General features: G+C 46.7%; 1 protein-coding gene across 1 annotated transcript in view; it reads left to right on the top strand.

Moving 5' to 3' along the window:
* The window catches only part of CADPS (Ca++-dependent secretion activator), a 193,446-nt gene that overhangs the window by 105,378 nt on the left and 71,696 nt on the right, over nt 1-16,372 (top strand). The window contains exons 13-15 of the mRNA XM_009329499.1: nt 4,966-5,153; nt 15,308-15,409; nt 16,346-16,372. The exon at nt 16,346-16,372 is cut by the window's right edge and continues 37 nt beyond it. Coding sequence (XP_009327774.1) covers nt 4,966-5,153; nt 15,308-15,409; nt 16,346-16,372 — 317 coding nt within the window. The remainder of the gene's footprint in view (nt 1-4,965; nt 5,154-15,307; nt 15,410-16,345) is intronic.

Raw genomic sequence — 16,372 nt, 5'->3', positions numbered from 1 at the left:
CCGCACTGCCTTCCAGAGTCTTCTGGATGAAAGAACAGGGGAAAGATGACGGTCTGGTACCACCTCCCATGTCAATGGAGTCCCACCGGGAATAACTGTGGCCTAGCTCTGTGGCTCTTTATGAGCAGGGATCCCAAGCAGGTAACAGATGGGACTAGGTGGATAACTGCAGTGATGCTGCAGTCTGTCCACGCTTATGTAGTCGCATGCCCATCCTGATTATTCTCATGAGCACCGGTTGCAGCTCTCAGCCCACTGCTGTGTAACATGGTCTATAGGATAGTGGCGCTGAGATGCTCCAGGACAGCTTGTAGCCTTTGGCTGGGGTGCAGTGCTTGGGAGCTCTTAGGTATTGTGAGGATTTAAATGACAAATAACCTTTAACAGTACCACTTGAACAATTAATTTTTAGCGGTTTCAGTGGGGAGGATGAAGAGGCTCTTAGGTTTTGAGAAAACAACAGGATGAAGCCTTTCTAGAGGGGCCTGAAATGCCGACCCTGTCCTGAACTTGGCATGGGACAGATCCTGACCTGCCGCCCTCCTCATGTTGCACAGAAACCTCCACACTGGGGTCTATGCCTTCAGCAGAAGGACCACCCTGTGCCGATAGCCTTCACCTTTTGCCAGCTGTGCAGTCCCTGGAGCTGGGGCTCTTGAGTGGCTTGCTGTTAAAAGCAGCAACCTGGGAACACAACTGAGCAGTTGGCAGTAAGGCTGTCAATCTCAAATCCTGTCCTCCACATCCCCCTCCACCATGGTGCTCCTTTCACCTGCTCTGCTCCTTGCACCACACGCAAGGGCTGATCTCCTCAGAAAGGCTGAGATCCAGTAAATGCCATTAGTGGTAGTGAGTTGTCACCTTCCTGATGAGAGGCAGGGCTAGGAGGAACAGTTGTGGACATCCCCTGAGGTAAGGATGGGGTGGGGGAAGGCTGCAGCGTGCACTTTACCTGCAGATACCCAAATGGTACATGTAGGCTTGATGGGAGCATTGTCAGACCTGCAGCAGGTTTCTCACTGGTTCCATCGAGGTCTTTGCTCCGGCAGGCAGTGAATTTGGCATGCAGCTTCTGCTCCCCACGCATGGCTGACCCTAGGAAGACCATCCCCATCCATGCATGTCTGACAGGTTGGCTTGCAGCTGGTTTGTCTCTGTGCAGTCTCGGGCCTGGTGAGAGAGCTGTGGCCGTTGAATTAAGTTCATGGAGAGGTGCAAGGCCATCACTGAAAATGATTAACAATGTTTCTCTTCAAGAAACCCACCAGCCACAGTTCTGCTTGTTATCGAGATGTTTAGGCCCTTGCTAGAAGCTGCCGGAGTAGTGGAGCTCCCCTCAGCACCAAGACTTGTGCCTCTTCAGAGCGGAGCATCACCAATTAACCATCTTCTTTCAAATCACCCATTGCAGAGTGTTATAAAGAAGAGAATAATGGCCTGTGTTCACCTATGCTTGGATTTCACATGCTTCTTTACTTATTTTGCTATGGTTTTGTCCTGATTATGGTGTAAAAAAAGAGACTGACCTCAAAATTTGAGTTCAACTGCAAAGAGCTCCCATTGCTCTTGCTAAGTCTTTGAGATGTTGGTGATGCCACTGCGCTGGCTTGCCTGGAGGAGCTGTGAGCCTGTGGTAAGCCTGCTCTGTCCACTCTGTGTGCCGCTGGGCAATTGTTATTCTCCCTACAGGACATTTCCATGCAAAGTCCCGCAGAGTTTTGCCTCGTCACACCTCTTCTTGTTTTCAAACATGGACATGGAGGTGCCAGGGAAGACTTACCCGGACACAGTGGCTTACCCTGACACAGAGGATAACTCAGCATTGCCTCCTTTCCGTGGAACCAGGTTAAACAACGTTATTGTGAGCCCACTCGCTGGCTGAGCCAGGCATCCCTATGAAAACAAACAGGCTGGCTGACTAATCTCAGCTATGGCAGAAGTGATGTTTGCTGGCAGAGAGCACTGTGCTGGGGAAGGGGCAGAGCGTTGTCTGCCGTTGTCTGCATCGCTTGCTGAGGGCTCCTGCCCATCATCCACAAACTGGTAGCACAGTTGCATTCACAGCTCTTCCTGGACTTTTGGGAAGAATATGCAGCTCTTCCAGCTTAGTATGGACTCCACACAATGCGTGGGTCTTTGTTGCTTTCTGCCTGGACATGTGCGTTATTTCTGAGACTGCCCTTCAACTCTTCCCAAGACTTCCTAACCTACTGCCGGCATCCGGCTCATGCAGCTGGGTCCCTGCTGGAGCTGTATTTCCCATGATGTGTCAGCATTCGTGGGATTCACATAATACAGCACAGCGTGTGCCCAGCTTAGCTGAGATGATGTGAAGGAGTCAGATTAAAAGGTCCGTGAAGCAGGCTACCAAAATGAAATTGTTTTGTTTTACCTATGGTAGATGAGAAAATTCGGCTACTGAAAAGTGAAAAATTTCCCTCAAAACCCCTGGTTTTTGCAAAAGCTGCATTTACCATTAGAAAAATTGCCAGTGGTTCACCAACCCAGACCAAGCCTTGCTTTACCCAGCTTCAGAGCTCCCGTTGCACTCCCCACTGGTGCCTGGGACACGTGTCCCTTTCTTGATGCAGTTCAGCGTGTTGAACACGGTCAGTTGAGCTCCCTGTGCTCTACGGCCTTCCTCCAATGTCCCCTCTAGGTTTCCTCACACCATTGAAGACCATCTGGGAGACCAAACTGAGCTACACCTAACTGCGTTGGGGTGAGACACCCGGTGTGTCACCACTATCAGCTGCATTTGCCAGACTGGCTGCTTGTCAGCAGGTTGCGCCAGGCAAATCTTAATCAAGAGCCAGGATCTGCCTGAAGATGTGGGGGATTTGTCTGAATACTGCCTTTGATCAAACCTTAGATTTTTTCTGGGCTGTGAGGAGCAGCATTTACTGCTCCTTTGGAGCCCCGTTCAGCAGCAGGATTTTTATTTCATACCTCTGCTGTGCAAAAGGAGACCACCTGGTCCTCCTGGGCTCTGGATCTCTCCATCCGTAGCCTGCTTGCCTGTGTTCTCATGAGATACGTGATAAGAAGCTCATCACTGAACCTCTGAGCTTCTGCTCAGGCTTCCCCTCAGTGAGCCATGGCAGCGATCTTGAGTTGTTGCCCCCAACCCTTCTGTCCGCCTGAGGACCAGCACTTCTCGGACCCTGGTGCAGGGGAGCAATGTGGGGTGCGCTGGATCGCTGGGTCCAGCCTCCTGCTTCTTTCACCCCAAACTCTGGGCTTGATACCTAGCTCCAGTGAAATTAGTGCCAGCCTTCCTGTTGGTGTCAGTAGGGCCAAGATTTCACCCCATCGGGAGGACTGAGTCCTTTGTATGCGTTAGGTGAATATAACAATTTCAACTGCATTTCTACCCCAGTAACCAAACGCACACATCTTTCTATCGCAGAGCGGTTACGGCATTTCTGTATTTTTACCATGCCTGATCACTGAAGACTTGTGTGAAGAGAGGCAAGGTGAAGAGACGGTCCAAGGATGTAACGAACAGGCAGCGTAAAGAAATCCAGAATCAAGCGTAATACCACCAACCAAAAAGCAAACAAAAATACCATTAAAAGCAGTGAAGGCAAATATACCCCTCCCAAAAAATAGCCTTCCAGAGTGCTGTCCCATCTGCATTGTTCTGTGGCTTCATTTTGAAATGTGCACTTCTAGTGATCCCAGCACTGTAGCTACTCCCTATATCTATCATTTTCCCCTCATTATTTTAATTCTTTTCTCAATCTGTTTTGGAGTTGGCCCAATAAGGATGAGCAAATCCTTCTCTATGTCTTTGAGCTCTTAATTGATATTTCTTCAACTCTTTTCAAAGCAGCTATTTTGGCATCTAGAAAAGATTTGGTGTCATCTGAGTGGTAGAAAATATATTTTAATCTTTCACAGCAGTGTTGTTTCTAAGATGTAGCATTTGGGGTAACAGATGGGGTGGCAAAGAAGTTGCCTATAGGGGCAGTGCTCTGCCTCAACTACTCTCCCGCCCGCTGCAGGAACTTTTCAATTAAACGATGAAAGATTTTGCAGCTTGATGCATTCCAGAGCTGCGTCTTAGCAATTGTTTAGCACCCAAATTTCCATGTAAATATTGACGGTTTTGCAGCATTTTGAAAAGCAATCTACAAGAATATTCCTGTTCTTGCTAGCGCCTTACTCGAAGGCAGAGGCGCGTTCCGCTTCGGCTGTCCCGAGACGTTCACCGGAGCCATCCCCTCGCAGGGAAGGGCGTCCTCCTCGAGAGCATGGACGTTGCACCACAAGCCATGTGTCACCAGGCCCTCAGGATTGACAGACAGAAATAGTCTGAGGTTTCTGGATGTGTAAAGAAACCCTGCTCGTGAGCAGAGCTTCCCTTTGCTTCGATGCCGAGGAGGTGGGCGACAGCAGAGCACGTCGCCAGCAGTACGCAATAAGGACGATGGGAAACATCCCTTTCTGATACTGCGGAGCTGCCTTCCTCCGTCTGCAGGACGTTCCTACCTGCCAGATGCAAGAGAAGTCATTATTCAGTGTAATCCTCCATGCTCTCCCCCAGATCAGTCTTCTTGCTCCTGGCCGAACGTACAATCCCATCCCCGAAATGAGATTACTGTTTCACGCTGTTTAAATAACCAAACCTTTGTCATATCTTCAAGGTGTCTTTTTTTTGTCTTTTTCTTCTTTTTTTGCTAGGCACTGACATGAACTGGCCTAACTTTTCAGCATTTTAAATGACATTTCCCTTTAATGGTAGCAAATATGTTTTTATTAACAGTTGCACTGAGTATATGCTGTGTTTGGGTGATGATATACAGACTGTATTGTTTAAGAGTGACCTCTCTCCTTTTTCCTTAATGTAGCCTTAGGTTTGTCTTTCTTTTATTAGAACAGTTGACCACTACACCTCCAAATCTGATAGCCTTTGTATTTAATAACTTATATTTAAAATCAAGTCTCTTTATTTCTAAACAGGGCTGGTTTAGTCCTGGCCAGGTCTTTGTGCTAGATGAGTATTGTGCACGTAATGGAGTGAGAGGCTGTCACAGACATCTCTGCTACCTCAGAGATTTGCTAGAGCGCGCAGAAAACGGAGCTATGATTGACCCCACCTTACTTCACTACAGCTTTGCCTTTTGTGCATCACATGTTCATGGCAACAGGTAAGGAATTCTTCTCGGCTAGCAGCTCCCTGCCAGCAAGGGATGACTTTGTCAAATATAGGTTTCCTTGGATAATGCGCAACAGTCCCCAATTTGTTTTCACAGTGGATGTTTGGCAGCAGCGCTTCTAGTGGCATAGTCGATTTGTTTGTTTGTTTCGTTGCTTGTTTAATGTAAGCAATAAAAATGCACGTAGAGGATCCAGAAATGAGGGGTTTTAACTTTCTTACCCAGGCACCTGCTAGATGTAGTTCTGGACAAGATAGAGTTGAAGTACATGTGACTGTCACGGGTTGAATAAGTAGAAGTAAACGATACACTGTGCTGATTTAATTGCTGTGTGAGAGGATCTGACAAGTTGCAGCAGTATCAAACTTCAGTGTTCAGAAGGGCTTTAAGCCCTCGGGCACACATTTAAAGTCCATGTGACGTCAGTTCAGAAATTGCTTAGACATAACTGAAAATTTTATCTTGCTCTGTTGCAAAGCAATTTCAATTTCAGAAGTAGCCCATTCCTTTCTCTCAAATGTGGCAAATCTTTGGTGGGAGGAACTGGAGCTCTGCTTTTTCCTTCTGTATTTATTTTATTGACAGCTGTAGCATCTATTGCAGCTTCTTTTCCTGCTTTTTTTCTGTGAAGTTGCATTATATACTTTGAGGTATTGCTCTCTAACCCACATATGCTGCTGAAAAAAGGAATGTTATAAAATAATTATGTGTTTTCATAAATCCTGTGGTAAATACCATCCCAAATTATGACACACATTGCCCAGGTTTCATGTTGCAAGGCTGCCACTTGCTTTTGCAGTTACTTTCATATATCTTGTCATGGAAACCGAGTTTTTGCTTCCTTAGTTTCTTTTTTAGTTCTGACTTTCTTTTGCTCGTTCGTTCCTTCTTTGCCAATTGTTATTTGATTTCAGTTGTTTGCTTTCAGTTTAGTTTCCTTTTGTTTTATTTTGAGTTTTTTCATGCTTTCTTCTTGTTTCTTTCACTTTTGCTGCTGGCCTTGCCCCCCGCGTTCCAAACACTCCCCAAAGCCAACACATGGCAGAATTACTTGGTGGGTCACAGCCAAGTGCAAACAGCGAGGGGGGCAAAGTGTCTCATGCCTCTGCCGCTGAAGCGGAAACAAAAAAGGATTCCAAAAAGGAGTCCAAAAAAAGGAAAGATTCCAAATCCCAGCCGAATCCAGAGCCGAAAAGGTAAGCGAAAGCGTGCAGTGCACAGAAGTGTGTTGTAGAGGGCACCGGGCTCCTCGGTCACTGAGCACACTGGGCAGTTTGGGTCCCTGCGGCACAGGGAGACCCGCTGTGGCACCAGCATTCGGGTCGTACACTCTCCTGGGAGATGGATGGCATTCGGGCACCCAAGTCCCGTAGCTGGTCAGGGCATTGAGGGTTTTAGGCATGTGTTTAGGAGATGGCTGACACAGCGTGTAGGGGTTGAGACTGGGCAGGGGAAACTGGCTGCCCCCGTTGCCCCTCTTCCATAGGCAGGGCTACCCTGTGTACATCTTCACAGAGTCCAGCACAGCCAGAGCCTCCTCTTCATCGGGGTCGGTGGCAAGAGGTGTCTGACAGTACTGGCCATGGTGACACCCCGTCATTCCCTCCCCGTGGGGCTGGAGAGTTGTGGGCTCAGGAAAATATCTTGCTTTAAAACCTGTGCAGTGTGTAGACCCCAGTCCCGTGCCTGTACAGCTGCCCAGGGCTGCGTGTGGCTGCTGCACCTTGCCGGGAGACGGCCGGGCGCTGCCAAACGGGCAACTCGGCCATGGACAGGCTATTCGAGTAATTCATTTAAAATATTCCAAGAAAGGAACGAGATGTTTTGCTATGACTTAGCTGTCTTTAGCTGATGGTTGACTTCACATCAGAAGGCTGAAGGTTCATATTCCTTCTTGGTTGCTGCCGTCTCTGTTGCCTGGGGATTACGGGAGCTGCAAGGCTGTGGCATTGCACTTTCTCACCCCAGGCAGGCTCTGCGTAATGTCCGGGAGCCAGAGGAGTTTGGTACGGAGACTGCGGGGTGCGGTTTCTGGCCTCTGCTGTCAGGAGGTCACAAAAAGGGACTGCAGGGGATCTGAGAGAAAACCCGACTCCGTATCTTTCGTGTCTACTGTCAGAAATCTGAGTATCTGAGCGAAGAGTCACGATTTCTTTTCAGAAAGCTGCTTAGGCCACATGCATCATGCATTTGCGAGCTGGCTGGCAGAGAGCGACGGAAAGCCAATATTTACCCATGCAGTCCTTACTGGCAGTTGCGACGTGTGTAAAGCCGGGTTCACTTTAGCTACGTCCCTTCCTCCCACCTGCCGCGACCATACGTTGCTCGTTGCCTTAGGGCTGGCCGTGCTCTCCCTGGGAAACTTATAGCTCATGGCAGAGCTGAAAACTTTCCGTGTAAAATTCGTAGAGGTGGGAGGACGCCTGCCGCGGTACCCAGCACAGCGTCCGACGGAGCATCGTCGAGCAGCCTTGCGGCATGCATTGTGGTGTTATTGGTATGTACGGTGGTCTGGGAAAGATTCAAGTTATGAGACATTTTTCTGTTTAACAAGGGCTTCTTTTTCTGTCGAATCTGAGAAAGCATCAATTTTCTTTTAAAAGGAAGTTCCTTCACTTTTAGACAGTAAAAAAACCCGAACGGGTGGTTTAGCTTTCTCCAGAATGAGGTTGGCTGTCAGTCAGAATATGCCACCCGGTAATGAAGGTCGAGCAGGGAGATAATTTCATGTGGCTATCAATCTCCTGTATTAGCAGCAGACAGTGATGGAGCTGAGGTGGGCTGTCTGTTTGTATCGTGTTTGTGTAAGGTCAGGCAGCGAGACAACAGTCGCTCGCAGTCAGCGGGGAAGTGCGGGCAGGCTGCGGTGTGGATGCTGAGGACAGCCTGAAGGTCAAGGCTGACAGGATGACAGGCGTCAGCGCAGGGACGATGCCTCCGCGCCTGTCCGGCTCCCGCCTCAGCGGCACGGCCACCACACCGCAGCCGGGACAGGAGCAGGACGGCTGCTGGTGGAAACGCACCTCCAGCTCGGAGGTGAGCCTGCGGCCACAGCAGGTGAAATGGTCAAAATGTGATTTTGGGGATATTTTGGAGCCCTGTTGCTTTATATGTCAGGGTTTGGTTCTCCCCCCTCCTTTGGGCTCATGTAGCTTATTCAGACCCCTGAAAGCCTGGCATAATCTCTCCAAAAGAAGGCTGTAAATCACTGCTATTTGCATGACAGTCCCCTTAATTTTTCTGTTAATTTCATCCTTTTCCAAGTAAAAATGGAGTTAAATGTAAACCGCTTGTCCTAAGTTTCACCTCCTGCAGATACCTGAATATGTAACATGCAGGCTGTCAGGAAGGCGGGGACCAGCCAAAGACTGCTGATGGTTGTCTGCTACCCAGGTACTGGCTCTTCACTAAGGCTGAGGAACTCGAGGCTTTTTCACTGTTGTGGTCACTAGCGAGTTGATAACAGGGTTTTGTCCACCAGGTATCACTGGGTGCCTTTTGTAAAGTCCTGCCATTATGAAAGCTGTTGTGATTTCTGATGTATTTACCTACGTGACAGGTAAGAAATGCATAGCGTTATTCAGGCATCCAACAACACGCTCTGTGTTTATTGATGTCTGTTTTGGTTTGGTACCACCAGCATAGTACAGAGGCTGTCGCTTTCATTTATCGACAGCCCTCCAAAAAATAGCGAAGGCAAGAAGTAGGAATGATTTTAAGAAGACATCATGATTTGGGGTAAAATTATGAAAGGTTTTACATGATTGCCCAGGTCTTTCCCTGCCTTCTGTTTCCATGTTTGTCACTGTCCTCACGTTGGAAGGCTATGACAGTACTTCTGGCGTCGTTTGACACACGGAGAAGTGATGTGTTAGAGGAGCCTCGCCACTTCCCTGTCTGTGCACGGGAGAAGCGTTGCGGAGCAGAAAGTTGAGCTCAGCTTTCCCAGGCCCAGCGTTAGCACCTAAACCTTGAGCAGGGATTCCTGCCCCTTTCAAAGGAGAGGCTTTCAGGAGTGACCTTGCTTTTGCATGTGCCTTTTTTGGATTTAGACATATAACAACTTTATTTTTAAACTTTAAAACCAAAAAAGACTCTTTCTATGCTTGCTAATACCAAACTTTTAAAAATAAGACTAAAATATTGAATGTGCTCATGCTAAGTATTAGCAGACATTGAGCTTATCAAAATCAGGATGCTGGACTGAATCCCCTCTAGTCTAATAACAACTGAACAGCATCATTCTCTGTGAGTTGTTAGATGACTATTTACCCAAGGTCCAAGTAGTTACAAGTCTCTCAATTAACTTGCTATATCAGTGACTTGCTTTTTCCTCTATAAGCTGCATTTTACAGCATCAGACTTGTTTTCAAGAAGCAGCTCTTTCGTTACCTAACATTAGCATTAGCTTTCATTAGTTTTTTACAACTGCAAGCCAGCAGAAATGATGTTATTGTCATAGACCTCAAGGAATTGAAAAGCCCGCGTAACATATTTGTAATTTTTTCCATTGTATTCTAATACATATCTGGCTGTTTCACACAAAGGCAAGATTTCCATGCAGCTAGTTAAAAAAACAAAACAGGACAGTTTTGGTCCCTTAAAAGTAATAGTAAATATATGAACACTTTATCACAGTATCTTCATATGCTTCCCGTAGTACTTTGTGTTTAGTTTCCCCATCTCATTCAGGTGCATAGCCCTGGCTGCAGCAAGGCAGGTTAAAATCTGGCCCGGCGTAATGCCATAACCTTTCGTTAGGTGCCGGCACCGTGTCCCGACCAGCCCCGTGATAAGTCTGCAGTGACACGGCGTGCGTTCTGGCTGTCTGTCGGATAGGATCCGGCGTCTGTGCTGAAGGGAGGTGGTTTGCCAGCCACCAGCAGATAACCAGCTCCGTGCGGCCGGCTGACGTGATTCATTACAATGGGTGTAGGATGGCAGTGCTCAGAAACCATCCGGTTCAGCCACGGTACGTCAGGGGAGTAGATCGCACATGAGAAGCAATGAGCCGTGACTTGGCTCGGCGCTGCGGTGTGGGGGAGAGCCCAAGCAAAATGAAGGCAGGAGTTGGGAGGATGAAATGGCTCCCATGCTCTGCAGCATCTTGAGCGGGCGGCTGGGGCAGCGCCCAGGAGAGCGGGCGGAGGGCTGGGCTGAACAAAGGGCTTTCAACTGGCATTTCGCGCACGGTGTGAATTCCCGGAAGAAAGGGGAGTTGGGAAAAATCCATGTTTGCTGAATAAGCTTTTTTCAAGGGGTCTAAACAGGTGGGCTCTTTCAGGTCAGATTTGCTGGGGAGATGTAGGAGGCAGCAGGCAGGCAGCTGTGGTCCTGCCCATGTCACCAAAGCCAGTCCCCGTGCAAGCGGTGGGACTTCGCGCAGGCAAGTCTTCCTGCGAGGGATCCTTTGAAAGCCTATCCTGACACATGCCGTCCAAGGCACTAATCATCGATGTTTACTGTATAGCTCATATGTGCTGCACCTGGCAACCAGCAAGGGAGCTGAAGGCAGCACGTGTTTTATATTTGAGTTGTTACTTAAAAAATCAAATTATTTGCATCAGTTTTTGACATTGTTTTTTTTTCCTTGGCTCTGTATGCCAGGGCTCACAGTGCGTGCAAAGATCTGTTTGCTACGTGTAAGCAATATTTTCCCCAGTAAAAAAAGTGTAGACAAGTTAAACATAAAAGGTGTAAAAGATGATATGTCTTTTCATTTATAAGCCGCCATGGTATTTCATACAGGCTTATGTCAAAGAGATTAACCCACTGAAGCTATACTGTATATTTATAATTGCATACAAATGCATGCTATTGCTTCATATATTAGTCTTTGTTAAAAAATCATTTTGATATATTTGTTTTAGCAGCATAACTAGCCCTGGGGGCACTGGGTATAATTAGAAAAGGGCATGGGGGGAGGCGGGGCTTGTAGAATAAAGCAGTGGCCTTAGGATCACAGGTCCTAATTATAATTTATAATTAACCCCAGAATTTGCACAAACCATCTAAGCTAAACAAGGACTATCATTTTTGCTGTTTAAATTGCAACCCTTTCTTTTAATTGCACCACCTGCTTTGTTGATGTTGTTGTTTTCGTGGCTTAAAACTTAAAAACAAGGGGGGATTAGGAAAGCGGCATTTAAAACTTTTCATGTGAAATATTTACAGTGGGAATTTACTAGTTTAGAGCCAACATAGTGAATCTGCAGCAGAAGGAGTGATCTGAAACTTGTTTACTTCTAATTAAATTTCTCCTTATTTATTTTTCTTGCCTTTTTTGCCCTTCTGCTTCCCTCTCTGCCCACAACTTCTGCCATACACCTCAAGTGTCCGTGAGCAGGAGCTATCGAGAATGGGATGAAATTGTGGCTCCGCACAGATGGAGACGTTTATGTTGTTTGTTGACCTGAATTCATAGACCCAAACCCATTTTGTCCCTCGTGCCTCTGTATATGCCATGTACACACAGAACTTTTTTTCACCCTTTTGCTCTCCTCTCATTCCCCACCACTGCTTCAGTGTAATAACGATGTGGTTGTGGATTGCATGTGAGAACATCCATTTCCTCCAGCTGCATTTTAGCTAGCCTTGCTGCAGAAAGGCTGCTTGCTGGAGGAGTCGGTGCTTCTGTCCGTGAGTTTAAATAGCAAGTATCAAAGTTGAGCTGGAGACCTTTGCTGAAAACAGAATTGCCAATAAGCATCAGAATGAGCTGGTGTGACTTGAGCTTCTCCTGGGGATTTTTTTCAGCCCCATCAGCCGTGTACTGGAATTGTCTAGAGCACAGAAGTGAATCTTAAATTATAACGATGCTAAGCTATATACCCTTTGTGTTCTTGCAAAAGGGAAAATAAATATGTTCCCTCAAAAAGATTACATTTTCAAAGTATATATGAGTAGAATGTTTAATTAGGTTTCAAAATTATCGAGCTAATAAATTAAGTGCAAGGCTTTGGGTAGTGTTTTTCTAGTTCTATGTATATCCTGCATTTGTCACTAATTAATGAGTTCCTAATGCTTCAGCTTCTGGGAAGATGAGCAACAAAGATTAACATAACTAGTAAATCTGAAGATGTGCAGCTGGGTTATAGTATTTGAAATTTGACAAAAACATTGGAAGTATTATTATTTGTGACATGGCTCAAGATGGGGGATTGTGAGGAAAGCAAAGATGACAGAACTGGTGCTAACCACTGTGACAACAACTTGAAAAGCACCCGACATGACATCTTTCCTATCATGCTGCCGAAAATGTCAACTTTGTGAAGGACAGTGAGAAAATGGTTTGCCGAAAATTTGAAAGGTAGATTCAAGAGATGCTCATCATGTCAGATGCAATATAGTCTACAGCTGGGTGAGAAAGGGAGTCCTTGCCGTGGTGATGGCTCTCGGTTGGCAGGCCCTTCCAGACATCCGTGCTGCTCCAAAAATGGCTACAGCTGACCTGTAGATTGTCTCAAGTTTGCAGTGCATGATATGTGAGAGCAGCATGCCTTTACACCACGCGGCAGGCCCTGCATGGAGGGAGCGGTGGCCGGAGCCACCAGGTTTGGTGTCCTCCTGGCTCACAAAGACACCGAGAAGGGCAAAGACCAGGGGGTGACCACAGGTTAAGCCTACATGGTTTACGTGCACCTCGGTGGTTGGGTTAGCATCCCTTGGGGAGTCGTGACTTGGGCGAGAGCCACGTTGGCCAGAGGTTCACTCTCCAGAGCCTACCCTTCATCCTTGTGTGGGTCAGTGTTTTCAAAGCGATGCTTCCAGAGCCGCCACTACCCAGCCGGGACGCGACTGATGCTGTCACGTCAGCCCGTTTTGGGTGTCCAACACGAGTCGTTACATGGTGATATGTTACGATATGTTAATGATCACCAGTTCTGGCAAAAACGAGGCCCTTTGAATACAGTGAGAAACTGCGATTCATGTGAAAGGGCTGCGACCCAACTCGAGCCGTCGGATCCTGCCGTTAAAGCTCGCTCGTTGAGGTTATTGACCCAGCAAAGGGTAACGTAACTTTCAGACCATTTCCAGTCCATCAGCAAATCACAGCCAGGGCAGGCAGCTTTTCCTACCTCGTTTGTCAGCGCTGATACAATTAACCTAGTGACACTCTGTGAGCTGTTACGGGTACAGGGGGGGGAACCGAATGCCAAAAGTCAAATGGCTTCAACCCTGCCCCTTAATGTACGGCATTTATTGTGGCCTGCCTTGAATTAGCTGCTCTTCTGCTTGGGAGCAAATCGGGCGCTGCGAGGTGCACAGCATCACAAAAGGCATGAACATCTCTGTCTGAATATTAAATATTTTATGGAACTTTGGAATAAAAATATATTGAGCATGTTCAGACATTAATTTTTGCTAGATATCTAATTTGGTTTTTTTGTGGCTTGCTCATTTCTTCAAAATAACCAGTCCTAATTAGGTACTAATGAGACCAGATCCATACTTCCAAAACTGTTTATGAAATGTGTTCCCCAGCTGAGACATTTTATCCAAGTTTCAGCCTAAATCTTTTTTCCTTTTTTTTTTCCTTAATACACAACTGAATTTGGCAAATAATCAAGTGAAGATTTCTGATTAAATGCTGTTTAAATTTAAATACATCCCCTGGTATTGGAGTCTTTTTCTGTGTCCATGTTGCAAGTTTTATTAAATGTATATTTAGCTTTAAAATGTTGCAGTGAATATCATGTAAGTTTTGCTAGTTCCTCTTCCGAAATGTTTTAATGGTTTATTCACCTGTGTTGGAATATCAGAGTTCGTATTTATGATATTAAGAGCTTACTAAATGCAGGGTCAAGGAGAAGTGATTGTACAGATTTTATAGCTTTTAATTTTTTATAGCTTTTTTTTTTTAAGTTTAGGGCCTTTGATTCTTTAAGAGGAAAATAAAGCCAACCAATTAACCCCTGACAGGAGGTTCATTAGAAGCTTTGTAATCCCTTGCCAAGTCTTTTGTATAGCCAAACCAGTCTAGTACTGCGGATTTATGCAGCTTAAGCTGAACACTGGAGGAGGCCTTTAAGTAAGAACATTTGTTCAATTTTAAGACGTCTTACATTGCCTAAAGAGCGCCTCTGCCAGCAGAGTGGCCCAGGAGTACACAAATCCATAGACTTTGCTCGCCGGCAATGGGAAGCGGTGCCGTTGATTGTCTGCCTGGCCGATTCCTTTGGTGGATGGATTAGACTCGCTCTCTCCTCTCGCCTGGGATTCTGCTGCGCGGCGTATTTTGCTGTGTGGGTGTGGGGGAGAAGGAGGGGATTGCTGCTTTCGGCTCTCGGATGGGTTGGCATCGGCAGAGGTCCGGGGTGGAAGAGCGCAGGGACCACCGCATCATCCAGCCCCGGGAGAGCTTCAGCAGGGTTCGCCTACACACTGTGCTCTGTGAATGATGAGAAATACCCCAAGGCAGCAGGACCTGGGTGTCTCACAATGCTCTCCTGTGCACTCCTGAAATACAAAAGTGTAGTACGTAGTCCGAGAAAATCTTTGATAAATTGTATCAATATGTATTAATTTTTATAAATTAAAATGAAATGACTGAAAAGACATTGCATTTTCAAATACAAAATGCATGTCGCTCTCTAGGCACATTTCGGCAGAATATATTGAAGGTGGTTAGCTTCAAGAGATCACTATAATGGGGTGATTCAGTGGTTATGAGGGAGTGCAGAATTTTATATTCTGTTTGAATATACGCCTGTTGTTGATACTCTTTTATACTGTGAATTGTGTTAAATTAGCAGCCGAATTTTCTTGCAGAAATTGAGTCCCTATTTCGCCGGCAATGGGCCCAATCCTGCAATGAGAGCTGGCATTGCACTCCCTGTCACATACCTGTATTTAAAAGGGGATTCTGCTTTTTCCAACTTCTCTATCACAGGAAAAATAAGGGGGGGGGGGAGGCGGTCCACATCTAGATGACCACTCTGAGAGAGGATATTTCTTTATTTTTGATACCTCGGCAGTCATGCTGCCGTGACCACCCACCCGTGTCTCGGCGTGGCATATCCTCTGTCCCAGGTCTCATAGTTGGTGACGTCCCCTTCCGAAGGGGCAGCACGCTATGTGCGGTGGGGATGAGCTGCCAGGGTGGCGAGGCGGAGCCTGAGTCATTGGTGGCATTTCTCCTCCAGGCCTGACGGGATAGGAACTGTGACCGTAGACGAGAAAGAGCGTTTCGAAGAGATCAAGGAGCGGCTTCGTTTGCTTCTGGAGAATCAGATCACGCATTTTAGGTAAAGGCAGAGAGCCCAGGCTGAATGTGAGAGGACTGATTTCCTCCCAGCTCCCTCCTATAAGCAGCAAAGCCAAAAGGCAGGTTTTGAATGCATACGGGAATTTTGCATAAGTAGCACAGACCTACGCAGGGCAGTGAAGTTTGCACTGTAGCATGCTTATAGCTGGAGAGTGATTTTTAAATATATAACCTTTAAAGGATATTTCGAACCATCTTGCTCCCATAGGCATGGTAATGCTGTAGATTTTTTCTAAAATTTAGCAACAACAAAAAAAATCCCTTGTCCTCTTATTTTTCCGTTTCCCCTCTGCTCAGTTATTACCCATTTATTTTCCCTTCTCCCTAGTACTGAGACAGGCAGGGCTTTCTGCAGGGATGTCACAGTATAGGAAGGATGGATACTGCCCCCACAAAAAGGAATGACTTGCCCCCTGCACACCAGCCGGGTCCTGGGCGGGTGGTGCACGTTTGCACGCAGACGGGTGATGTGCATTCGCATGCAGAGTCCCTGCGGGAGCCCCTTGGAGCTGCCACTCAGCAGGGACGGTGGCTGGTTCAGCCGGTTACCTACAGCCTGGTGCATCACCAGGTCTCTGGCTGGAAGGAAGTGTCCTTTCCAGAGGGGCTTTTTTTTCCCATTTTTACAAGATGATGATATTTAACTCTTGCCTATGAGATCTAAAAACTCTCCAGGTGACACCCAGATTTAATAAACTGCTAAAACTATCAGCTTATTACTACCCTTATTCTGTTTTGCTGCCTTAGTGTCCACACCATCAAACCCTTTCATAAAATTACCTTGTAGAAAGACTGCTCATTCCAGGCAGAGAGGCTAGATCATTGCTCGGGCTTATTTAGGAAAGCGTCTTTATAGCGCTGGAAAGGCTTGTTCGCGTGCACCTGGTCTGATGCTAACGTGATGTGGTTTTTCTAGGTACTGCTTTCCATTTGGCCGTCCAGA

This window comes from Pygoscelis adeliae, unplaced genomic scaffold (assembly GCF_000699105.1).
Source record: "Pygoscelis adeliae isolate BGI_AS28 unplaced genomic scaffold, ASM69910v1 Scaffold148, whole genome shotgun sequence".
Taxonomy (NCBI): Eukaryota; Metazoa; Chordata; class Aves; order Sphenisciformes; family Spheniscidae; genus Pygoscelis; species Pygoscelis adeliae.
The sequence above is the reverse complement of the archived record's forward strand: the minus strand, read 5'-3'. Positions and strand labels throughout refer to the sequence as shown.